Source organism: Acipenser ruthenus, chromosome 48, assembly GCF_902713425.1.
Source record: "Acipenser ruthenus chromosome 48, fAciRut3.2 maternal haplotype, whole genome shotgun sequence".
Taxonomy (NCBI): Eukaryota; Metazoa; Chordata; class Actinopteri; order Acipenseriformes; family Acipenseridae; genus Acipenser; species Acipenser ruthenus.
In genome coordinates, this window is record NC_081236.1 from 105,001 (window position 1) to 131,949 (window position 26,949).

At 45.8% G+C, this 26,949-nt stretch overlaps 1 protein-coding gene across 4 annotated transcripts in view; it reads left to right on the forward strand.

Moving 5' to 3' along the window:
* Positions 1-26,949, forward strand: part of efnb3b (ephrin-B3b) — a 55,892-nt gene that overhangs the window by 6,144 nt on the left and 22,799 nt on the right. For all 4 annotated transcript variants that reach the window (XM_059014384.1, XM_059014385.1, XM_059014382.1 and 1 more), the window contains one exon: positions 17,532-17,827. In XM_059014384.1, the coding sequence (XP_058870367.1) occupies positions 17,532-17,827 (296 nt within the window). The remainder of the gene's footprint in view (positions 1-17,531; positions 17,828-26,949) is intronic.

A 26,949-nucleotide genomic window follows, 5' to 3' on the forward strand; every position in this document is an offset into this window, starting at 1 on the left:
TCATTAAAAATTGACGCTTATTAATAAAACATTTGCCCGCTAATTTGCCCACTAGAAGGCATGCTTATTAAATACTGGTCGAGGACAGTGTTAATTGTTGGCTTGTGTTCTTGTGGGGAAGACAGCCTCCCAGTACTGCCAGTGTGGGTCCCAGGGTTTCACTGGACAGCCTGGACAGCAGTGGCTATCCGGGCATAAAAACCATTAAAACAAATGAACACTGAAAGTATTGGAGCTCTCCTCCGTCGTGCTTTGTGTCACTTCCTGTTGTGTTTTGCTGTGTTTCGTTCTGGCCGCCCTTTGTTGGTTTAAAAGCTTAGGCACACCAAATACTTTTTGTTACCCTTTTTGTTGGAAAGTAAGCAGAGTTCACAAAGTTCAGCTGCACACACACGCACGCGCATTTAGGTAAGATATGCAAGACAGGCTCTTGAGAGTGCGAGATGAGACTACCTGAATCCTCTGCGGACGACAGAACATCTCCATACCTGAGTTTTCTCCCAGTACCATCAGGTGACCCGATCATGATCTGTTTGTCGTTAGCTGTGTCCGGTGATCAACTCTGAGCTGTATTTGTGTAACTGCGTAGTAATGTATTCTAAGAAACTAGTCAAACTTGTGTGTTGCTTGACCTTGGAGGGTGGGGGGGCAGGGGGGGAGGGATTAACGCTACGACCAATGAGCAAGGCACGCTCCCCCGCCCTGTCAATCGAGCAGTAATAGTGTCTCTGGTGAGGATTACTGACAGCCAGGGGATTAGGAAGGTACACTAACCATCGCAGACAAGGAGCTGCTGATGGCCAACACAGAGCTTTCCAATATCTGCAAGCATTGTGAGGGGTCGTGGGACCTGTGGGACCATCTGGAATTCATTGTTTTAAAATCCGCCTTCACCTGGCTTAGAGCTTGTCTGGGGAAACTCTAAAAGCCGGAAGGAAGGTGATGATGTCACGATGACGTCAGAATAGAATGTTAGCGGTTCCAAAGGGCCTCATTTGAAAATGAATTAGCATCATTATTGCTTCATATAGATAGATAGATATGTAAAACCAGTTTAGATGCATCACTTACAGGCTGTGCGTCTATGGGAAGCCCCCATTGGGTTACAGTCCTGGCATGTGGAGGTCTTTAGCTGGATTTGGGGTCAGGCTAAGAGATTAGGGTTTGACCCCCCCTCCCCTCCCTTAGCTTGGACGCCTCAGCGCTTTTCCATTAGTGTCGCTGGGGGTCTTTAGCACACCAATCGGGGGGGGGGGGGGGGGGTCAGATTAAATAACAGCAACAGTCCGACACCTGCCCGTCAAAGAGATTGGCGGGTTAGAAACGAGCTTCGGGGGGAGGGGGGGAATTTTTAAAATGTAAAAACAGAAAAAGTTCTGGTAAAGCATAGGGAAGCATTGTAAAGCACAGAGAGGTGTGGTAAAGCATAGGGAAGCATTGTAAAGCACAGAGAGGTCTGGTAAAGCATAGGGAAGCATTGTAAAACACAGAGAGGTGTGGTAAAGCATAGGGAAGCATTGTAAAGCACAGAGAGGTCTGGTAAAGCATAGGGAAGCATTGTAAAGCACAGAGAGGTCTGGTAAAGCATAGGGAAGCATTGTAAAGCACAGAGAGGTCTGGTAAAGCATAGGGAAGCATTGTAAAGCACAGAGAGGTGTGGTAAAGCATAGGGAAGCATTGTAAAGCACAGAGAGGTGTGGTAAAGCATAGGGAAGCATTGTAAAGCACAGAGAGGTGTGGTAAAGCATAGGGAAGCATTGTAAAGCACAGAGAGGTCTGGTAAAGCATAGGGAAGCATTGTAAAGCACAGAGAGGTCTGGTAAAGCATAGGGAAGCATTGTAAAGCACAGAGAGGTGTGGTAAAGCATAGGGAAGCATTGTAAAGCACAGAGAGGTGTGGTAAAGCATAGGGAAGCATTGTAAAGCACATAGAGGTCTGGTAAAGCATAGGGAAGCATTGTAAAGCACAGAGAGGTGTGGTAAAGCATAGGGAAGCATTGTAAAGCACAGAGAGGTCTGGTAAAGCATAGGGAAGCATTGTAAAGCACAGAGAGGTCTGGTAAAGCATAGGGAAGCATTGTAAAGCACAGAGAGGTCTGGTAAAGCATAGGGAAGCATTGTAAAGCACAGAGAGGTGTGGTAAAGCATAGGGAAGCATTGTAAAGCACAGAGAGGTGTGGTAAAGCATAGGGAAGCATTGTAAAGCACAGAGAGGTGTGGTAAAGCATAGGGAAGCATTGTAAAGCACAGAGAGGTCTGGTAAAGCATAGGGGAGCATTGTAAAGCACAGAGAGGTGTGGTAAAGCATAGGGAAGCATTGTAAAGCACAGAGAGGTGTGGTAAAGCATAGGGAAGCATTGTAAAGCACAGAGAGGTGTGGTAAAGCATAGGGAAGCATTGTAAAATATAGTGATCTGGCGTGTGGAGTTCTCTTTCCTGGCTTCATTCTCTATTTCCAGCAGTGTAAAATATATACATTTACTAGAAAAGAAAGAACTCTCGATATGTGTGGATGTTTTAGCTGCGTTTTGAACTGAGACAGCAGCGCCAGGAGAACGTGGGATTTTTGGAAGTTCAAAAAGAAAAAACGTCAAGGTTGATTCAAAATCTGTTTCAAATACACTTCGTTTTTAAATTCGAGGTATTAATTACCCTCAATTTACCCAGTAAAGCAACAAAAATAATAATCTGTGTGACGTTTGAAATTGCAGCCAGCTCTGACCTGACCCTCAGCTGTTGACACAGATGTGTAGCTTCTACCCTGGGTGGAAATGTTCCCAGAATGCACTGCGGTCCCGATTGGTTCATTAGAGGGGCTCGGATTGAGTTCAACGCTCAGGGTCAAGAGCCTCTGACTTTGGGGGGTGGGGGGTCCTCAAAATAGCTGCAGTTTGTCCCCTTATCTTTTTAGGATTTTTGTAATCAATCTCAATAATCAATATATACAGCTGCTGCCAAAAGTTTTCCATCACCCTGTAGAATGAACTCGTTTTGCTTGATAAAGTCGAATGAAACCTGCTGAATAATGTTACGTTAACATATTGAATTACACACCGCTTTGGAGTTTTTTCCATATAAATAACGTGACATTTGGAAATCTTACATGAAATCCTGCTGTACTGCTATTATGGCTTCCGGTAGACTTTTTTTGCAAAATAATTTTATAGTTTCTTTGATAACAAGATGTTAAATAAAATATCTAAATTATGTGTTTATATATATATATATATATATATATATATATATATATTAAAATATAATTTTGTCTCTTTCCTCAAAAAGAAAAGTCAGCAGAGTTCACAAAGTTCAGCTTTACACACATTTAGGTAAGATCTATAAGACAGGCGTTTGAGCGTGCGAGTGAGACTACCGGAATCCTCTCTTGACGATCATCTCCGTACCTGAGCTTTCTCCCAGATCATCAGGTGATCACGATCTGTTTTCTGTTTATAACTAGCGGCCACGTTGTTGTGTCCAGCGATAACGTCCGGCCTGCGTGTGCGTGTAATGCTGGCATCAGTACATGGACTAGCACAGCCACTGGTAAAATGCGCAGGTATCTGCACACTTCAGACTAGTTTCCTTGCATTAGCAGCTATCACACAAACAAAGACACTCCCCTCAAAGAAATCCCGGCTCTCTTTGTCTCGTGTCGTCTCTGATTTTGAGCGAGGTCGTGAATCAGCATGGAATGTGTTTTTGTTCGTTTCAGTCTCTCTCTCTCTCATTATACAGACCTGTCTTATCCCTCCACCACTCCCATTTTCTGTCTGTTTCCCCTTCCTTTATTTTTCGCTCTCTCGGTCTTCAGTGGCAATGCAGTAATGCTTCTGTTTGATACTAGAATGGGCCCACAGTGTGCTAACTATACCCTAAACAATCTTCAATAGCAGACAGACAGACAGACAGACAGACAGACAGACAGTGGCACTACAATGGCAATGCTGACAGACAGACAGACAGACAGACAGTGACACTACAATGGCAATGCAGACTGTGTGTGTGTGTGTGTGTGCTCAAGTGATAGTGTTGATTGTGTAAGAGGGTGGGGGGGGGGTTCAGGGGGTTGAAATAATTTGTTTCTGTTCTACTGCTCTTCCCCCGCCCCCCCCCCCCCCCGAAAAGAAGAAAAAGTTTTCCGTCTGTTTCTTGTTTAAGTTGCAGATGGAATGAAAGGGACCATTGTGAGAGAGAGGAGAGAGGAGAGGAGAGGAGAGGAGAGAGGAGAGCACACTTCACTGATCACACTGAGAAAGCAGGGACATGTGACCAAACAAGAGTGTTGAGGGGAGAGGGGTGAGGGGAGGATGGAAAGAGAGAGACTGTAGTTTCAATAACGCTGATGAAGGCACTGGAGCCCAAACGCTGGTCTGCTTGACTCAGTTTAGTTTCAATAACACTGATGAAGGCACTAGAGCCCAAACGCTGGTCTGCTTGACTCAGTTTAGTTTCAATAACACTGATGAAGGCACTGGAGCCCAAACGCTGGTCTGCTTGACTCAGTTTAGTTTCAATAACACTGATGAAGGCACTGGAGCCCAAACGCTGGTCTGCTTGACTCAGTTTAGTTTCAATAACACTGATGAAGGCACTGGAGCCCAAACGCTGGTCTGCTTGACTCAGTTTAGTTTCAATAACACTGATGAAGGCACTGGAGCCCAAACGCTGGTCTGCTTGACTCAGTTTAGTTTCAATAACGCTGATGAAGGCACTGGAGCCCAAACGCTGGTCTGCTTGACTCAGTTTAGTTTCAATAACGCTGATGAAGGCACACACACTCACACACAGACTCACGTCACGTTCACAGATTGGTTTAAACTATCAATCATGTTTTCAATGGAAAAGGTATTCTGTAAAGCCAGAGAGATTTGCGACCCAAATATTTGTTGAATCACACCCGTGAAACTGATTTTGCTCCAGAAATGTTGGCGCCCTGTTGCAGTATGCGAAGTATGTATTGTTGGTGGAATTTGATATCCGTGCCAAAATTGTTTTTTGTGTTTTTTTTTCATACGCAGAAAACGCAGAATCAAAGGCTTGCAAATATTTATTGAATTTACAGTTCTTAATTTAGAATTTATAGAATGAACAGCCTCCCTCTGCGCTGTGCTTGTGGAGCAGAGAAAGAGAAAGGGAGGCTCTTCTACTCTCTGAACAGTCTCCCTCTGCTCTGTGCTGGTGGAGCAGAGAAAGAGAAAGAGAGGCTCTTCTACTCTCTGAATAGCCTCCCTCTGCGCAGTGCTGGTGGAGCAGAGAAAGAGAAAGGGAGGCTCTTATACTCTCTGAACAGCCTCCCTCTGCTCTTTGCTGGTGGAGCAGAGAAAGAGAAAGAGAGGCTCTTCTACTCTCTGAATAGCCTCCCTCTGCGCTGTGCTGGTGGAGCAGAGAAAGAGAAAGGGAGGCTCTTCTACTCTCTGAACAGCCTCCCTCTGCTCTGTGCTGGTGGAGCAGAGGAAGAGAGGCTCTTCTAATCTCTGAACAGCCTCCCTTTTCTCTGTGGTGGTGGAGCAGAGAAAGAGAAAGGGGGAGGCTCTTCTACTCTCTGAATAGCCTCCCTCTGCTCTGTGCTGGTGGAGCAGAGAAAGAGAAAGGGAGGCATTAAGTCAGAAATTGACAGAATCTGGGTTAAATTGCGAGAGAAATTATTTTTAACCTTAAAAATCCAGGTTAGATTGAATGTCTTGGGTAACATTAGCTGCATGTTTTCAAGTGTATTTCCTGCCCGTTTCGGCTCATTAAAAGGAGATTAGGTTCCTTTGTGGCGTCTGATTTTTTATTTTTTTTCTGTGTTTTTGCATACATGTGCTCAGTATATTTATCATTTTGTTTTTCCTCCAGTGTGACAGCAATTTATTATTATTATTATTATTATTATTATTATTATTATTATTATTATTATTATTATTATTATTATTATTATTATTTTTGTCCTTTTGTAATTTTTTTGGCTAATAATTCTAAAGCTAAAATAAAACTAAGAGAGACTTAATGGATTCAATAACAAACGTTTGGACTAGAAGTCTTTAAAATTAAGATCAGGGGTGCTCCCTCCAGTCCAGGGCAGGCTTGAGGCACGGAGACTGAACTGCTCCCTCCTTCCCTCCCTCACCCCCCTGAGAAAAAGGGGGCTCCCTCCAGCCCAGGGCAGGCTCGAGGCACGGAGACTGAACTGCTCCCTCCCTCCCTCACCCCCTGTGAGATTCTGCAATAGCTTTGCGTTTGGTACACAGGTGGCTTCAGCCAGCACTAAAGCTGGGTTTATTAAGACTGCAGGCTTCTAACAGTGAGAGAACTGGCAGATTACGCACCTCCAGCTGAGGTGCAAAGACTGGTTGTAAGCAGGATCCCTCTTTCACTGCATCTCCACGCTTTCCTCCACTTCCCTAATGAGCACGTTAAACTAATTCCAGTAGATCTGAACAGTCTCCCAGACACTATCAGCGAGATTTCCTTCCCTCTCTCTCTCTCTCTCTCTCTCTCTCTCTCAAACACATGTCTGTAATTACTGAGCGTTGTGGGAGAGTGAGAGGAAGGGGAGGGGCGGGGAACTATTCCTCCGAGCTATACCGTACCCCGGGGGACCGAATTGAGCGTGACGCCTGCCGTGTATTCTGTGCACAACAGAACAGCCAGGTTATTATAGAAACCGTTCCACCAAACTGAAAAACCACGGCTTCTAGGGAACACGAAGCCACTTTTTCAGGAGCAGCGGCTTGAAACCTGGTTCCAGGAGACCTAGTATCGCATTGCAAATTAAAGCCGAGTATAGTGTAGTCTAGTATTGTATATTAATGTTGCATTGTATTTTGTAGTGTAGTGTTATATTGCATTGCAAAGCCTGCTATTGTCTGGTATAGTACAGTGTTGTATATATCTAGTGCCTGACCCTCAGCCAGCATTTCCAGTGTCTCGCCTTTTTCATGAGCACCGAAATCCATCACAGAGAAAGCCAGTGAAGGAGCGAAAGAAAAAGTCACTTGGGTCCCACTTCTCACCTCCCAGGAACAAATAGATGTTGACAAGCGATTGATCTCGGAACGTGTGCGAGTTCTCCCACAGGGGGTGCCCTCTCTCTCTCTCTCTCTCTCTCTCTCTCTCTCTCTCTCTCTCTCTCCCCCCCCCAATCCTCTGTTAAAAGCACCGTGATGTGAGAGAGCATCTTGCCTCTGCTCCCCTGTTAGCTGTGAGTGGGTTTGAGAGCTCTGTCAAGCGAGTCACGGAACACAGAACACGGAACGCGGAACGCGGAGCATTCCGAGGAAGTGTGACATCGAGGCTAATTGGGGAGTCCCAAAAGTACAGGAAGTGGGGAGGGGGGAGGGGGGAGGGTGTTCTCTAGAGCTCTGAAACTTAAACTTCTTTTAATGTGTGTGTGTGTGTGTGTCTCATCATATTATTAGTAAAATGGTAACATTTGGGGTAAGGTGTGTTCAGATTCACAGATCTTCACACAGGTATTTTGAAATGATCAGGTTTCATCCCATAATATCCAATGACAGTGCAGCACTACTACAGCAATGCGCCTTTACTGAGGGCCAATGGTAGGGGCAGAGGATAGCTTTATGGGCCCATTCTACCAATGGCAGCCTCACCCCATTGCAGCTGCCCTATACTTGTGCTACCATCGCCCCTCATTATAATACAGAACCATTATTGCATTGCCATTGAAGATCATTGAGGGTATAGTTAGCACACTGTGGTCCCATTCTACCAATGGCATCCCATTGCAGCTGCCCTATACTTGTGCTACCATCGCCCTTCAGTATAATACAGAACCATTATTGCATTGCCATTGAAGATCATTGAGGGTATAGTTAGCACACTGTGGTCCCATTCTACCAATGGCATCCCATTGCAGCTGCCCTATACTTGTGCTACCATCGCCCTTCAGTATAATACAGAACCATTATTGCATTGCCATTGAAGATCATTGAGGGTATAGTTAGCATGCTGTGGTCCCATTCTACCTATGGCATCCCATTGTATCAGCCCTATACTTGTGCTACAATGACCTTTTAGTACATTTATATTGTGGTGCCACTGTCTGTCCACGTTAAGGATAGCTTTATCATCATAAGGACATCTCTAATTGTGTGCAGCCGTGGCGATGGGGAGGCGTGGGTCACCACGTTACCAGGCTTCGTTGAAGCTCACATCTGCAGGGTAATTCCGTTAGGACCAGCCGGGGCAAGCTAGTTTGTCTTCTTCTCCTTGCAATCCTCCAATACCCTGGTGTGCCAATTACCAGGAGCGGGAGACCGCTGAGGAGCCCAGCTCCTGAGAGCTGTGCGATGGGGAGTGTGCTGGTGATTGTCCACGTGGAGGAAAAGCAGCTCCAGTTATTTGGATTTCATTCACAAGTGACGACGTGCCCGTGCGTTTTGCGCGGGTTCTAGTGAGTAACTTTTTTTTTTTTAGTTGTCTTTTTTTTTAAATTTAGAGTTTATTCGGAGCGACGCACGAATTCAAATGGCCAATTTGTCAAATTTATAGATTTCTCTTATTACGGAATCCGTGCGCAAATCCTAAAATGTTTTTATTTATTTATTTTTAGAAATGCTAAAAGAAACTTAATTACCCTGATTAAAGTTCCCCCATAGTAAAAGCACAGCAAAGTGTGGTAAAGCATAGGGAAGCATTGTAAAGCACAGAGAGGTCTGGTAAAGCATAGGGAGGCATTGTAAAGCACAGAGAGGTCTGGTAAAGCATAGGGAAGCATTGTAAAGCACAGAGAGGTCTGGTAAAGCATAGGGAAGCATTGTAAAGCACAGAGAGGTGTGGTAAAGCACAGGGAAGCATTGTAAAGCACAGAGAGGTCTGGTAAAGCATAGGGAAGCATTGTAAAGCACAGAGAGGTGTGGTAAAGCATAGGGAAGCATTGTAAAGCACAGAGAGGTGTGGTAAAGCATAGGGAAGCATTGTAAAGCACAGAGAGGTCTGGTAAAGCATAGGGAAGCATTGTAAAGCACAGAGAGGTCTGGTAAAGCATATTAATAAACATGGCAAACCAGGTTATGGGAAGTGCATAGTGTAGCAATAGGAGAAGCATGGGGAGAAAGTTCTGTGCAAAACTGGTTAATGGTGACACTGCTGTACAAACATCTGAGCTGCAGTTGAAACAAAAAGTCTTCGGAACCTTGAAAAGAGGAATGCCTTTGCAGTATTTCCAAGCCCCTGCATGCTCGGCAGTTGTATCAGACGTCAGGCCCATTTTTCATTAGCTGCGTGTAATGGACTTTTTCAAGAAGTGCTTTCGCCAGCATGTGATTTAATAATGATGAGTCCATCAGCTACACCTGGGGTTGTGATAAAACGACAAGGGAGCATTCTAGAGAGAACGTTTCTCTAAAGAAATAAACTCCAGGGTTATTATTAAGCCATGCCCTGCTTTTATTTAAATCAGTCTGTCTGATTCAGCATTGAAGTCTCTCTCCTTACTTGTTAATTGTTTGGGAGTCTTGTCTGTTAATTGGCTAATTATTATTATTATTATTATTATTATTATTATTATTATTATTATTATTGGTCATTTAGCAGATGCTTTTATCCAAAGCGATTTACACAGAAACTAGGGGGGGGGGGGTGAACTCTGCATCATCAACAACTGCTGCTGCTGCTGCTGCAGAGTCACTTCCAATAGGAGCTCGTTTGTTTGACGTCTCATCCGAAGGACGGAGCACAAGGAGGTTCAGTGACTTGCTCAGGGTCACACACACACACTCACACACTCTCACACACTCACACACTCACACACTCACACACTCACTCACACACACTCACACACACACACGCAGGGAGTCAGTGGCTGAGCCGGGATTTGAACCTCCTGGTATCGAACCCCTTTCTCTAACCACTGGACCCCTGAGCCATCCACTGTGAGGTAGTGAAAGCTGGCTTGTGATTGGAGGAAGGGGCGAGGGTAGAGATTGCTCCTTTGTTTAAAAACGCTTCCTTTTCAGTTCTATCTGGAAGTGTTCTGCAGATATACCCTTCGCTAGTTCCACAAGCAAACGGTTTGTCCGTGAAGGAAGTCCGGACAGCTGCTGATCTGCTCTCCCCCTCCGCTCCAGTCACCTGATGACCCGCGCGCACCCTGTAATTACGTCCCCCCTGCTACGAGGGCTGTCATTTTTCCAGGCCTCGCAGCTGTCCGCCCTGCCACTTGTGTCGGATTTGCGCAGCGTGCTTTTCTCCCTGCTACAGTAATTACACAGTCTATTGAGTGCTGGAGTGAACCCCACTGTCTCTTTTTTTTCAATTCCAGCTGCCCCACAATAATGATTTTTTTTATTACTGACTTGCGGAGATTTGATCTCAATCTGGAATCTGAACTTGGGGGAGGGGCATGGCCCCCCTTGTTAAAAATCTTAACTCTAAGTACTAACAGGGCTCCTGAGTGTCGCACCTATTGAAGGCGCTCTGCGTGGAGTGCAGGATGCGCCCTATAGCCTGGAGATCGCCGGTTCGAGTCCAGGCTATTCCACTGCTGACCAGGGGGTGGCGCACGATTGGCCGAGCGCCGCCCGGGGGTGGGGGGGTGTGGGGGGCTTAGGTCAGCCAGGGTGTCCTCGGCTCACCAGCACCCCCTGTAGTCTGGCCGGGCGTCTGCGGGCTTGCCTGTAAGCTGCCCAGAGCTGCGTTGTCCTCCGACGCTGTAGCTCTGAGGCGGCTGCACGGTGAGTCTGCAGCGTGTAAAGAAGCGGGCGGCTGACGGCACACGCTTCGGAGGACAGCGTGTGTTTTCGCCTTCGCCCCTCCCGAGTCAGCGCAGGGGGGTGGTAGCGGTGAGCTGGCCATTCTAAATTGGGAGAAAATAATAAAAATAATTGCCGTCATTTTTTAAAAATAGAAGGAGCGTTTCCGCACCAGAAGTGCTGTCATTGCTCATTAGAGGCAGGAAGATGGATTGGGATCCCTACAGCAGCCTATACTGGGAGAAACAGCATGAAAACATTTTCATATACACAGAACACCGCAGCAATAAAGCCTTCTGCCATCCTTAACTCCCTCCCCCAAGGCAGAATCATGCCTCTAGCAAACGTGTGAGTCATTCACCCACTACAACACATGTTGAGGCTTCGTACAGCCTGATTCGATCTCTCTCTGTCTCTCTGTCTCTCTGTCTCTCACACACGCGGTGGCTTAATTAACCAGGCATCTGCACAGCAGAAACACTGTCAACAAACTGGGCTGCGACGCGCTTGACAGGGCCCATCAGCGTCAACTAGATTTCACTTCAGCTGAAGCATTGCCAGCCCCAGAAACAGCAGTGTGTGTTAATTATTATTATTATTATTTATTTCTTAGCTGACGCCCTTATCCAGGGCGACTTACAATTGTTACAAGATATCACATTATTTACATACAATTACCCATTTATACAGTTGGGTTTTTACTGGAGCAATCTAGGTAAAGTACCTTGCTCAAGGGTACAGCAGCAGTGCCCCACCGGGGACTGAACCTACGACCTTCCGGTCAAGAGTCCAGAGCCCTAACCACTACTCCACAATGCTGCCCTTAATATGAATGTTAATATTGAAACGAATGCCCTGCACCACTGTAGGCAGAAAGTCGAGTGGCAGTATGAAGTTAAATTATAGGAGGCAGTGCGGTCCAGTGGTTAAAAGTCCAGGGCTTGTCACCGGAAGGTCGCTGGTTCAAATCCCACCTCTGCCGCTGATTGCCTCGCTGTGCGTGACCCTGAGCAAGTCGCTTCACCTCCTTGTGCTCCGTCCTTCGGATGAGACGTCAAACAAACGAGCTCCTATTGGAAGTGACTCTGCAGCAGCAGCAGCAGCAGTTGTTGATGATGCAGAGTTCACCCCCCTAGTCTCTGTAAGTCGCTTTGGATAAAAGCGTCTGCTGAACGACTCATTCATCATAATGATATCACACTGGCAGGGTGGATTTCAGTGTTGATGTGAGATGCAGGTTCACATTGTAACACAGACACACCCCTCTGTTCAGTCTAGCGCTCCAGGCAGCAGATGGTAGAACAGAACACCACTATCGAGCCGCTGAAATAATTAGTCTGCCAAACTTTTAACGAGAGCCAGGGGGGACCCGAAAGCTTTAATCCCCCATTAGCGAGGAATGGAATACAAATTTAAAGAAAGGGACTTTATTGCACCCTTTTAGGGTGTGCCTGGTTGCCTTGGATGCAGAGTGGAGATTTTTTAAATTTTAATAGTTAGCTCGTGAAAGTGCTTGTGTCTCATCTGTGGCTGTCACTTGCAGGGAAATAAATCCTCACTTGCAAACCCTTCTCTTTTAAAGAGGGGTCATTTCTATCCTTTTATACACCTGCCTGCATGAAAACCTCTGGGTGTGAAAATTTCATTTTACCACACCTCTCTGTGCTTTACTATGCTTCCCTATGCTTTACCACACCTATCTGTGCTTTACTATGCTTCCCTATGCTTTACCACACCTCTCTGTGCTTTACAATGCTTCCCTATGCTTTACCAGACCTCTCTGTGCTTTACAATGATTCCCTATGCTTTACCACACCTCTATGTGCTTTACAATGCTTCCCTATGCTTTACCAGACCTCTCTGTGCTTTACAATGCTTCCCTATGCTTTACCAGACCTCTCTGTGCTTTACAATGCTTCCCTATGCTTTACCAGACCTCTCTGCGCTTTACAATGCTTCCCTATGCTTTACCAGACCTCTCTGTGCTTTACAATGCTTCTCTATGCTTCACCAGACCTCTCTGTGCTTTCACTGACGGTTTAAATAGAAAGGAAAAGTAGATCATTACACCATTAACTGTGTAGGAAATTACATCACAAGCATAGTAATAGATTAGAGATAAGCGAGTGTGGTTGCCATGGCATCAAAAGCCTAGAAGTACCTCCACTGTTTGTTTTCAAACACGCTTTCAAAATGTATATTAAACAATATAAATATTTAGATTAATGCGCATTTGTCATATGTTTCTATATAGGTGGTCTTCAGTTCAGGTCGGACTTGAACTTGGATAATATAGGAAAACATAAGTGTAATAGGGGGGGGTAGGGTTAATCTGAAGGGAGTCGCTTTTTTTCCCTGAACCTGTCTCAAATCTTCCCGAAGTCTTTCAGACAGCCGGGGCTTAGGGTGGCTTTGAGGCTTCGTCCACACCCCCGAGCAAAGTGCTTATTAAGTTATCACACAGAAGATGGGGAAAAAAGCAGGTCAGAAAGGAGAGAGCCTCGGCTAATGCTTTGTAATTACGGCCCCCAGAACGCCCCTCCTCGTCAACGCCACTTCACAAACCTGGAGGGTTTTTTTTTTTCTTTTATCTTCTTGTGATGAATTCTATTCTTTGGGAAAAGGTGCTGGAGAGAAAGAGAGAGGAAAAAACTGCCCTGGACTGAAGGGAGCACCCTTTCTCTCAGGAGGATGAGGGAGGGAGGGAGCAGTTCAGTCTCCGTGCCTCAAGCCTGCCCTGGGCTGGAGGGAGCACCCTTTCCCTTAGTTGGGTGAGGGAGGGAGCAGTTCAGTCTCCATGCCTCAAGCCTGCCCTGGACTGGAGGGAGCCCCCTTTCTCTTAGGGAGGTGAGGGAGAGAGGGAGCAGTTCAGTCTCCGTGCCTCAAGCCTGCCCTGGACTGGAGGGAGCCCCCTTTCTCTTAGGGGGGTGAGGAAGGGAGGGAGCAGTTCAGTCTCCGTGCCTCAAGCCTGCCCTGGACTGGAGGGAGCCCCCTTTCTCTTAGGGTGGAGGGAGGATGGTAGGGAGCAGTTCAGTCTTCAGTGTAGCATATTAAACACTTTAGTCCTGCCTGCATTAGCACACTGTGTGCATTGAGCAGCAGGCTGGTGTCCAGCAGGCTCATGTTCATGTAGTCTGGGGCTGTCAGTGATTTCAGTCAAGAGAAATGCTTGGATTAAGATAACTAGAGGAGGGGGAAATGGTTGCAAAATCCCGTTTTTTTAAAAGCGGGATTCATTTGCCTCGTCATCCCCGGTTTATTTTTTTTTCCCCGGATCATCAAGGGTTGACTCAGTCTTGCATTTTTCTGTGTATCTGGGGAATAGGGCTGAATTGAAACCTGACACCAGCATTCTCGTTTTAGTTATAATTACTGGTTCTGTGTGCCTTTTTAATTATTTTTTTTTCGTCTTGAAACTGAGATTACAAGGGGAGTGAAAATCACTTTGAATCACGTAGGTAGAAATGTGGTCAACTAATATATATATAGCAGACGCCTTTATCCAAGGCGACTTACAGAGACTAGGGTGTGTGAACTATGCATCAGCTGCAGAGTCACTTACAACTACGTCTCACCCGAAAGACGGAGCACAAGGAGGTTGAGTGACTTGCTCAGGGTCACACAGTGAGTCAGCGGCTGAGCCGGGATTTGAACCGGGGACCTCCCTTTTCTTTAACCACTGGACCACACAGCCTTTTGGCAAAACTTTTGGCTGCAGCTGTGTGTGTGTGTATATAATTTAATATATAAAGAAGACAGGTTGCGTGTCTGTCTGCTCCTTTCTGCATTCGGACCCTGCAGGACCCAGCGCACCCAAACTCTACACGGCCTCCTCTCTCATCCAGGGGGGAGGTCCAGGGCTGGCTTTGGAGACCAAGTTTTGACCCCCCCCCCGGGTACTTTATTGAGTAACCCCATCGCTGGAGCACTGCAGTAGCCGCGGATCTCTAATTAAAGAAACCCTCAAAAATAAATAAAGAACAAAAATGTAAAAACAAATTTTAAATGGCAAAAACCCCAAATAAATAAAAAAAGGGAAGGGGTCCAAACGCAAGATCTGTAAGTTATAGGAAACCATAAGGCTACCGATTTGACATGCATGAAATATTTAGATGTTGAATTTCCCCGGGCAACGCCAGGTACTAGTGGTGGTGTGTATTTATTTTTTTGAAAATGAATCCTAAAATTCTAGGTGATGCAAAACTTCTAAAATGAATTGCCTACGTGTTCTGCTATACTTTGCATAGTATTTGTTTTTGTTTTTTTTGAAATTTTACAGAAACAGTGCCAGTTGATAATAGATGAAAGCTTTGATAAAAAGAGGTGGGAGAGGAAGTACTCTGAAATCCCATTTCGGAGTGCGCATACACCCCAGAGAACGGGAGCTGTATAGAAAGAGATTAAGCCCACACCCCCTACCTGCCTTCCAGATCCCCAGCAGCAACACAGCGGAGACGCCGGCTTTAGTCTCGACCAGGCGTCCCTGCTGTGCTTCAGCTTGGCTCATTGTGGAGCGATGCTGTGGGATTTATTTAAAAAATATTATTCTGAAAAAGATCTGTCCCTTAAACAGGGCCCCGCATTGCAATTACTGTGAGAGAGAGAGAGGGGAGAGAGGGGGAGAGAGAGAGGGGGGGAGGGGGGAGAATACAGCCTTAATTAGTAACCAGGTCCTATTGAAAAACCTTTTGTCCTCTCTCCAAGCAAGACCTTTGTTATTCAAAGATACAGGATTGGGGCTTTAACAGTGGTAGAGGGGGGTGATTGGAGAAGGGGGGGAGAGGAGGGGGTGTTATTTTACAAAAGAATCCCTGGGCCATGATTAAGGGCCAGGTGTGGTTGGCCTCTCGAGAGCCCCCTTGTCCCTCCAGTGGACCCCCCCTGCCTCCTCTTTAGGCTTGTCACTTGTTGAGGCTGCATGCCAGAGTGGACCGCGTGGAGGATTGCTTTACTTCATGTGCGGGCTGACCTCTGTCTTAACCAAACAAGCGAGAGACAGACAGAGACACAAACCCATTGCAGATGTACTGCAGATCCAGTGTCCAGTCTCAGTCCTGGAGGGTCATTCTTCCACTGCGGGTTTTGATTAGCAGGTCAAACACTTTTTTCAATGCAGGAGAATATGGACCTGATTTTCGTGGTTTGTGTTGCTTCTCAATAAGCAAACGCGTGTGTGTGATCATGTGAGTGTGTGTGTGTGTGTCTCTGAGTGTGTGTGTGTCTCTGAGTGTGTGTGTGTGTCTCCGAGTGTGTGTGTCTGTGTCTGTGTGGGCAGGTATTACTATCAGTGTGCGGACAAAATTTGAGAATGTCCCTACAAAGATGGTAACTCCTGAAAAAACAGCGTCGTGTGGACGTCCCCACTTTGTAAAAACACCTTTTTAAGAACTAAATATGCTTTTAAAAAAAAAAAAAAGAAAAAGTGCCAAAATATTTGGTTTGTTGTCGACTTTCACCCCGTGTGGAGTTTTGTGTGACTGGAGTTAGAAAGAGTAAATAAAAATATACTGAGAGTCAATGAGAAGTAAACACAAATATAGGAATGCAAACGTGCTCAGAGGCATGGATCAGGGATGAATCCTGCCCAGGATTCTGGTGCTCGGAGGCATGGATCAGGGATGAATCCTGCCCAGGATTCTGGTGCTCAGAGGCATGGATCAGGGATGAATCCTGCCCAGGATTCTGGTGCTCGGAGGCATGGATCAGGGATGAATCCTGCCCAGGATTCTGGTGCTCGGAGGCATGGATCAGGGATGAATCCTGCCCAGGATTCTGGTGCTCAGACGCATGGATCAGGGATGAATCCTGCCCAGGATTCTGGTGCTCAGAGGCATGGATCAGGGATGAATCCTGCCCCGGATTCTGGTGCTCAGACGCATGGATCAGGGATGAATCCTGCCCAGGATTCTTTGTGCAATCCACAGGCTCCTGCCTTTAACTTCTCAACAAGGTGCTTCAAGAGCAGGGCTTTACAGTGAGGTTCCAGGACCTCGGTAGAACTGGAATGGAGAGTCGTGTGGTTAAGCTGTGCTCGAACCCCCATACATGCATGCATGCATGCAGGTATAAATCCATATATATATATATATAATTGTGGTGGATGAAGCATAGCTCCAGGTTAATCCCTACACTCCAATAGCACAAAGAAAGAATTCTCATATCTGGTCAAACATAATTCTTTTTGCAACACGGCCTCATAAATTGTGAAGCCCAGCCAGGTTCACAGGCAGTCTGAGAGCGTTTTGCTGGAGGGGGTGGAACTGTATGTATGTTATATCTGAACTCCAAAGCGCTGTTACAAATTCAATTACAACCACATTTTCACTGGCTCTCGGGTTGAGAGAGAGAGAGAGAGAGAGAGACAGAGAGAGAGAGAGAGAGAAAAATGAGAATATTAGGCCTGCTTCCCTATGCTTTACCAGACCTCTCTGTGCTTTACAATGCTTCCCTATGCTTTACCAGACCTCTCTGTGCTTTACAATGCTTCCCTGTGCTTTACCACACCTCTCTGTGCTTTACAATGCTTCCCTATGCTTTACCAGACCTCTCTGTGCTTTACAATGCTTCCCTATGCTTTACCAGACCTCTCTGTGCTTTACAATTCTTCCCTATGCTTTACCACACCTCTCTGTGCTTTACAATTCTTCCCTATGCTTTACCACACCTCTCTGTGCTTTACAATTCTTCCCTATGCTTTACCACACCTCTCTGTGCTTTACAATGCTTCCCTATGCGTTACCAGACCTCTCTGTGCTTTACAATGCCAGTCATATCCCAGTTTGTACAGAGGCTGGATTCTGTTTTTATACTAAACCCCCCCCCACCCCTTCTCTCCAGGTTCGCCGAGGAGGCCGGCTACGTTTTGTACCCCCAGATCGGGGACCGGCTGGACCTGATCTGCCCTGCCTCGGAGCCCCTGGGCCCCAGATCCACGGAGGACTACGAATACTACAAGCTATATCTCGTGAACACTGGAGAGCAAGCAGCCCGCTGCGAGATCACGGGACCCCCGAACCTTCTCCTGACCTGCGACAAGCCCAGCAGCGACACGAGGTTCACCATCAAATTCCAGGAGTACAGCCCTAACCTGTGGGGACACGAATTCAAGACGCACCAAGACTACTACATCATCGGTAAGGCTGGCTGATTTGTTTCACGGTTCGTGATTTCTGGGAAATGTTCCCATTGATGTGCAATATGTGATTTGAAAGAACAGTGTAAATACACAGCTGTGGCCAAAAGTTTTGCACCCCCCCCCCCCCTCTGTATAGAATGAACTAATTCTGCTTCATAAAGTCGAACGAAACCTGCTGAATAATGTGACGTTAACATATACTAGCAGCAGTGTGGAGTAGTGGTTAGGGCTCTGGACTCTTGACCGGAGGGTCGTGGGTTCAATCCCAGGTGGGGGGGACACTGCAGCTGTACCCTTGAGCAAGGTACTTTACTTAGATTGCTCCAGTAAAAACCCAACTGTATAAATGGGTAATTGTATGTAAAAATAATGTGATATCTTGTAACAATTGTAAGTCGCCCTGGATAAGCGCGTCTGCTAAGAAATAAATAATAATAATAATAATAATATTGAATCGCACACCGCTTTGTAGTTTTCCTTGAAATACTACTGTACTGCTATTATGGCTTCCGGTATAGACTTTTTTATTTGTAGCTAAATAAAATATCTAAATTACGTTCATATGGTTTTATCACTTGAAAATTAAATCCAGCAATCGTTTGCTTTATTGACGCACTCTCTGTCACGCTGCGTTTAGGATCCTGGCAGCCTTCCACACTGCAGCCCAGTTCTCTAACCACTGAGCTACTCAAACCTGCTCCCTTCCACACTGCAGCCCAGTTCTCTAACCACTGAGCTCCTCAAACCCGCTCCCTTCCACACTGCAGCCCAGCTCTCTAACCACTGAGCTCCTCAAACCCGCTGCCTTCCACACTGCAGCCCAGCGCCCTAACCACTGAGCTCCTCAAACCCGCTGCCTTCCACAATGCAGCCCAGCGCTCTAACCACTGAGCTCCTCAAACCCGCTGCCTTCCACACTGCAGCCCAGCGCCCTAACCACTGAGCTCCTCAAACCCGCTCCCTTCCACACTGCAGCCCAAACAAACGGGAACCTGTATTTATAAAAGTTTCAACTATAAATCCGATGGTATAGTAATATATAGAATATAATATCGTATCAGATATTTTGTAGCACAAACCTAGTTCTTTCTGGAGTGCAACACGTATCAGTTTACCTTGTGGGAGAGGGGAACGCACGGGGAGTGAGAGAGGGGGGAGGGAAGGAGAGAGAGAGGGAGGGAAGGAGAGGAAGATCTGTGCTTGTTGATCCTGCCCTTAGGGAAGCAGTTTAATTAATCCAACTCGGCGCTCGTTAATATATTTAAATTGAGCTAAAAGAAGTGGAACTGATATCCCAGTGTCTGGGGGGGGGGGGGTTTAACCCCTCCCTCGCTGTATAGGTTGATTCATCCACTCTAAGCCGTTATACAAGTTCCCCATAGTGAAAGCAAAGTGTAATAAACATATTAAGGGTGTAAGCCTAGGGAAGCATTGCAAAGCACAGAGAGGTCTGGTAAAGCATAGGGAAGCATTGTAAAGCACAGAGAGGTGTGGTAAAGCATAGGGAAGCATTGTAAAGCACAGAGAGGTCTGGTAAAGCATAGGGAAGCATTGTAAAGCACAGAGAGGTCTGGTAAAGCATAGGGAAGCATTGTAAAGCACAGAGAGGTGTGGTAAAGCATAGGGAAGCATTGTAAAGCACAGAGAGGTCTGGTAAAGCATAGGGAAGCATTGTAAAGCCCAGAGAGATCTGGTAAAGCATAGGGAAGCATTGTAAAGCCCAGAGAGGTCTGGTAAAGCATATGGAAGCATTGTAAAGCACAGAGAGGTGTGGTAAAGCATAGGGAAGCATTGTAAAGCACAGAGAGGTGTGGCATTGGGATTTTCCATAAGGAATTGGGATTGAGAAACACTGATGTGACCCCCGTCCCGAGCTACCAGCCCAGCTACTCAGAACAGAGCTGCAGGCGGTCCTGCTTTATCTGGAGAGTTTCACTCTGCTACAATTGCAGTATTCTTCTCCGTTCAGCTGCTGCTGCCCTGTGCTCCAAGACTGAGCCTCTCAGTGTTTGTGTTCACAGAACAGGTTAGTTGGGTTTACTGTGGTTGGCTTCTACCTTAATCCCTGCTAATGCAACTAGAATTATATTCTTGATAGGCTGTGTGTGTGTGTGTGTGTGTGTGTGTGTGTGTGTGTCTGCTAACAAGCGGATGTTATTTTAACAGAAACCTTCACGCACACACCCCGAGAGTGAGAGAGGGGGGAAGGGGAGAGTGAGAAAGAGAGGGGGGGGAAGGGAAGAGAGAGAGAGCGGGAAGGGGAAGGGGGGGAGAGAGGGGGGGAGAGAGAGGGGAAGGGGGAAGTGGAGGGGAGCTCTGTCTCTGTGTGTCTCTGCTGCACAGTGTGGAGTGCATGAGAAGAGGAGTGGGAGAGCTGGCCAGCCTCGGTCTCTGTCTCTCTCTCTCTCTCTCTCTCTCTCTCCCACCCCCCCCTCTCTCTCTCCCTCTCTGTCTCTCTCTCCCTCCCCCCTCTCTGTCTCTGTCTCTCTCCTCTCTCCTCTCCCTCTCTCCTCTCTCTCCCTCTCCCTCTCTCTCCCTCCCCCTCTCTGTCTCTGTCTCTCTCCTCTCTCCTCTCCCTCTCTCCTCTCTCTCCCTCTCTCTCTCCACCTCTCTGTCTCTGTCTCTCTCTCCCTCTCTGTCTCTCTCTCCCTCCCCTCTCTCTCTCTCTGTCTCTCTCCCTCTCTCTCTCTCTCTCCTCTCTCCTCTCTCTCCCTCTCTCTCCCTCTCTGTGCTGTGAAGCGCAGTGTTTGGTGTAATCGCTTGGAAAACCCCTGTTGGGGATGATGCCTTCATCAGCTCTGTGTTCGAATCCGCAGCTCTCTCCTCTTCATGGTGTTTCAAAAAAGGAACCGCTGTGATTTTTGCAGAGAGATTTTACACCGTAGCAAACAAAACCATTCCATGCCCCCTTAACAGTTTGGCATTGTTTACTGCAATTCCAATTCCAGTTCCAATTCCAATTCCAGTTCCAGTTCCAGTTCTAATTTTGATTCCAGTTCCAATGCTACTTTTGTTCAATTACAATGACAGTCCCAGCGATGCTGCAGTAATTTCAGTTGGAACGACACTCAAAGTAACAGAAAGAGCTCCACACGTGAACATGCTTACTTTTCTTTGTCAAACAGATATTAATGGCACAGTTACATTAGCATGCAGAATAAATGCCTTGAGTTTAGCTTTTAAACGGGTTAAATAAATACATTTGTTGTTTTATTTTTGTCCAGATAAATAATGCAGGGTTTGACGGGAGAGAAGTAAAAGGTTTCGCCCCCCCCCCCCCCTGAATGCCAGCGTGAATTATTGATACCCGCGAGTGGTTATCGCTTCACGCTCCCTTAGACCGGCTGGCAGGAGGGAGTCTGTCTGCTTGGATCAGGGTGATGAGCATCTCTGTGAAGCTGAATTCAGAACAGATCTGTGTCCTGTAGAGAATCGGGATCCAGCAGGGTACTCGAGGGTGAAGAAAAGGAATCGATCAGCTGAAAACTCACTGTTTTAACAGATAGATAGATAAATAGATAGATAGATACAGAGAATCCAAAAACAGCAAACAGCTCTCTATCCAAGGGGAACTGGTTCGTCAACAAGGCCTGGTTTCTGTTAGCATGCACCTCATGTAATTGCATTTCAGTGTAAACTGTCATTGAAAGACTTCTGGTGGAAGCAGTGTGCTCTATCTATGTCTCTCCCTCTCTCTGTCTGTCTGTGTCTGTCTGTCTCTCTCTCTCTGTCTCTCTCTCTGTCTCTGTGTGTCTCTTTCTTTCTCTCTCTGTCTCTCTATCTCTGTCTCTCTTTCTTTCTCTCTGTCTTTCTTTCTGTGTGTCTCTTTCTTTCTCCCTCTCCCTCCCTCTCTCTCTCCCTTCCTCTCCATCTCTCTCTCCCTCTCTCTCTCTCTGCCTCTCTTTGTCTCTGCCTCTTTCTCTCTCTCTCTCTCTCTCTCTCTCTCTCTCTCTCTCTCTCTCTCTCTCTCTCTCTCTCTGTGTCTGAAACAAGGACCAGGGGTCACAAATGGAGATTAGATAAAGGGGCATTCAGAACAGAAAATAGGAGGCACTTTTTTTTACACAGAGAATTGTGATGGTCTGGAACCAACTCCCCAGTAATGTTGTTGAAGCTGACACCCTGGGATCCTTCAAGAAGCTGCTCGATGAGATTCTGGGATCAATAAACTACTAACAACCAAACGAGCAAGACGGGCCGAATGGGGCCTCCTCTCGTTTGTAAACTTTCTTATGTTCTCTCTCATCATCATAGCAGGTGTTGTTATGTTAAAATGAATAAATGGAGAAATCTTCATGATTACCCATGGTAGCAGTATCTCTGCTGTCTGGAGGCAGGTGGTTTGAATGAGATTGTATCCAAGCTCTTTCTCTGCCTGTGAGTTGGGCTGTTTGTCACAGTGAGGGGCTGTTAATAATTCAGCAGGTAGCGCTCATTTATTTATCAAGGTTAAGTGTAAGTAAGTGGCAGAGATTTTGTGATTTCAAAGGATCGGACGTCTTGGACACAAACCCATACTTCACCGTACCTCTCTGTGCTTTACAATGCTTCCCTATGCTTTACCACACCTCTCTGTGCTTTACAATGCTTCCCTATGCTTTACCACACCTCTCTGTGCTTTACAATGCTTCCCTATGCTTTACCACACCTCTCTGTGCTTTACAATGCTTCCCTATGCTTTACCACACCTCTCTGTGCTTTACAATGCTTCCCTATGCTTTACCACACCTCTCTGTGCTTTACAATGCTTCCCTATGCTTTACCATACCTCTCTGTGCTTTACAATGCTTCCCTATGCTTTACCACACCTCTCTGTGCTTTACAATGCTTCCCTATGATTTTTTTTTGTTCATCTGTAAATCTGAGCGTTTTACTGAATGTTTAGTATAGAGAACTCTGTACTGGGGATCTGAGAGCCAGCTAATTCAATACAGTCTAGTATAGAGAACTCCGTGCTGTACTGGGGATCTGAGAGCCAGCTAATTCAATACAGTCTAGTGTAGAGAACTCAGTGCTGTACTGGGGATCTGAGAGCCAGCTAATTCAATACAGTCTAGTATAGAGAACTCCGTGCTGTACTGGGGATCTGAGAGCCAGCTAATTCAATACAGTCTAGTGTAGAGAACTCAGTGCTGTACTGGGGATCTGAGAGCCAGCTAATTCAATACAGTCTAGTACAGTACAGTCTTGCATACTGTAGTAATGTATAATACAGTACTAAATAGAATTCCGTCACGGTAAATTCAGTTTGTATGCAAGCTGGAACATATCTCCCTGTAAAAAATAAATGCCAGATGAAAGTGACTTATTTCCTCCAGATTAAAACGGGCCACTGAGTTTAAGATTTTAATCACCAGACCAGCTGTTCTCCAACAGAATCCAGGGCAGTTTTGTGTCAAATCTCTTTTAAAGGGGCAGGAAGTGGTTGAGTTCAATGACTTAAACACATATCTGTGCAGAACGAACACAAAACTACCGTTAAGTAAAACACAGATCTTTTTAAATTGACTCAACCCTAATTATATATATATAAATGTCTCGTTTTCAATCTCTCGACAACACCCACAGCGCAGAAATGTTCATTAATGAGCAACAAAATGAGAATATGTTAAAAATGATGTCAAGCTGGTCCATTCGTATCTCTGAGAAACCGGAGAGGGACGGGAAATTAAAACAAGGTAAAGGCGATCATCCAAATAAAGCTGAAGTTCTAACGGATAACGACACAGAACGCCTGTACAGCGCTGAACCCACCCAAAAACCCAACTGTCCTGCTGAGCCTCGTCTGCTTTAATATCAGCATCACAAGGGTATCTGTGGATTATAAAAAATAATAGATGAGCCTCTTCAGTGAGTCACAGGAAAACAATTCCATCTCGGGGTTCTGTGACAGTTTGGAAACTCCACCTTCACTCTCGTAGTTTCTGACGTCACAGAAACCCTTGATGGAATTATTATCCTGTGACTCACTGAAGCCCATCTATTATTCTCTCTCTCTCTCCACCTCTCTCTCCCTCTCAGTCTCTCTCTCTCTCTCTCTCCCTCTCAGTCTCTCTCTCTCTCCCTCTGTCTCTCTCTCTCTCTCCCTCTCTCCCTCTGTCTCTCTCTCTCTCTCTCTCTCTCTCTCTCTCCCTCTCTGTCTCCCTCTCTCTGTCTCTCTCTCTTCCTCTCTCTCTCTTTCTCTGTCTGTCTCTCTCTCTCTCTCTGTCTCTCTGTCTGTCTCCCTCTCTCGTCTCTCTGTCTGTCTCCCTCTCTCGTCTCTCTGTCTGTCTCCCTCTCTCGTCTCTCTGTCTGTCTCCCTCTCTCGTCTCTCTGTCTGTCTCCCTCTCTCCCTCTCTGTCTGTCTCTCTCCGTCTCTGTCTCTGTGTCTCTCTCTCTCTCTCTCTCTCTCTCTCTCTCTCTGTCTCTGTCTGTCTCTCTCTCTCAGTGTCTCTCTCTCTCTCTCTCTCTCTCTGTCTCTGTCTCTGTCTGTCTCTCTCTCTCTCTGTCTCTCTCTCTGTCTCTCTCTCTCTCACTCTCTCTCTCTCTCTCCCTCTCCGTCTCTGTCTCTCTCTCTCTCTCTCTCTCCCTGTCTCTCCCTCTCCGTCTCTCTCTCTCTCTGTCTCTCTCTCTCTCTCTCCCTCTCCGTCTCTCTCTCTCTCTCTCTCTCTCTCAATTCAATTCAATTCAATTCAATGGTGCTTTATTGGCATGACTTACAATAGCAGGTGTTGCCAAAGCAATTATACAATACAGACATGTATATATACAATGCATCATGAATACATATATATAAACAAACTGATTTATAAAGTACAGTAAAAAAAACAAAAACAAAAAAAAAAAAAAAACACATATCACTACTAACAATAAACATGTATCAGGACAATAAGCATTTACCTAATACATACATGCCTACATACACAACAACATACATACTGTATATACATAAGTGTGTGTGTGTCTCTGTGCAGAGCTCTCATTGTGTGTCCCTCAATCTGTGACATGCAGACACATACTGGGCTGCTAGTTGGGCTGTGCTTCTCTCCTCTCCCAGGAGGATTGGGACTTTTTCAGGGTTGGTCATGTTTGGGAAGTTTGGGAGGGAATTTGCAAATTTTTTAAAATAAGTTTGTCTATTTTCCGAGTATTTCTTACATTGAAGAAGGAAGTGCATCTCTGTCTCAACCTCTCCTGTCTCACAGTGACCACAGAGCCTTTCTTCTTTAGGAAGCCAGGTCTGCCGGTGACGGCCTTTTTCAATGGCCAGGCTGTGGTCACTGAGCCTGTACTTGGTCAGGATCTGCCTCTGCTTTGTATCTCTGACAGTAGAGAGATACTCTGCCAGAGTGTAATCTCTTTTTAGGGCCCGATAACAATCCAGTTTATTTTGAGATTTTGTTTCTGTGTCCCAATGTTTCAGATAGCAGTTTTTGGTTAGTTTTATAATTTGGTTGACTCTGATTGGGGGCTGGTAAGCAGTGCTGCCCTGAAGCTGGTTTGTTTTAGTATTATTAGTTGGGTTCAGTGCAGTGAGCTTCAGGGCCAGCTGGCTTAGAGGACTCTTTTCAGGGCTGAGCTCTTGGGTTTGCATGGCCTCATACTGGAGGGAGTCTGATTCACTTTTCTTTAGGTGCATCCAAAACTTTAGTGCTCTTTTCTTTATATTTATGAGTGTTGGGTAACGGCCTAATTCTGCCCTGCATGCATGATTTGGTGTTTTTCTTTGCACCTGTAGGATGTTTTTGTAGAGTTCAGCATGCAGGGTTTCGATTGGGTGTTTGTCCCATTTAGTGTAGTCTTGTTGACTGAGTGGACCCCATACCTCACTTCCATACAGCGCAATGGGCTGGATGACACTGTCAATTAATTTTAGCCATATTTTGATAGGAATATTGATTTTATAGAATCTTCTTCTGATGGCATAGAAAGCTCTTCTGGCTTTTTCCTTTAGTGCATTCACTGCTAGGTTAAAGCTCCCTGACGCACTGATAGTCAGGCCCAGGTACGTGTAGTCTGAGGTGTGTTCTAGTGTAGTGTTGTTTAGGGTGAAATGGTATCTGTTTCCCTGAGTTCTGGCCTTTTTTTGAAAAATCATTATTTTGGTCTTTTTAAAGTTTACTGCCAGGGCCCAGGTCTGACAGTACTGCTCCAGCAGTGCCAGGCTCCGCTGCAGCCCCTGCTCTGTGGGCGACAGCAGGACCAGGTCATCAGCATAGAGCAGGAACTTGACTTCGGTGTTGTGTAGAGTAAGGCCGGGGTCTGCAGACTGCTCCAACATCGTAGCCAACTCGTTAATATAAATATTGAACAGTGTTGGACTCAGACTGCAGCCCTGCCTCACCCCCCGCCCCTGAGTGAAGAAATCAGTTCTTTTGTTGCCAATTTTGACTGCACATTTGTTTTCTGTGTACATTGATTTTATTATATCATAGATTTTACCCCCTACACCACTTTGAAGAATTCTGTAATATAAACCTTCATGCCAAATAGAATCAAATGCTTTTTTAAAGTCAATGAAGCAGGCGAAAATGTTGCCTTTATTTTTTTGGTGTACGTGTTTGTTTATTAGGGTGTGTAGGGTGTAAATATGATCTGTTGTGCGGTGATTTGGTAGGAATCCAATTTGACTCTTACTCAGGACATTGTGTTCGGTAAGGAAGGCCAGTATCCGGGCGTTGATGATATTGCAGAACACCTTCCCCAGATTACTGCTCACACAGATGCCCCGGTAGTTGTTGGGGTCGAATTTGTCTCCACTCTTGTGAATTGGGGATATAAGCCCTTGGTTCCAGATGTCAGGGAAGTAACCAGTACTTAGTACCATGTTGAACAATTTAAGCATTGCCTCCTGTAATTTAGGGCTGCTGTGTTTGAGCATCTCAGTGCTGATGCTGTCAGGGCCACAGGCTTTCCTGGTTTTCAGTGCCTGCAGCTTCTTAGTTAATTCCTGTAGGGTGATTGGAACATCAATTGTGTTTTGGTTATCTTTAATTGATTGTTCAAGTAATTTCAGTTTTTCTCTAGTTTCATTTTGTTTATCTGTTAGATCTTTTTGTTGAATATCTTTATAAAGGTTTTCAAAATAATTTTTCCAAACTGTTCCATTTTGTATCGTCAATTCTTGTTGTTTTGTTGGGT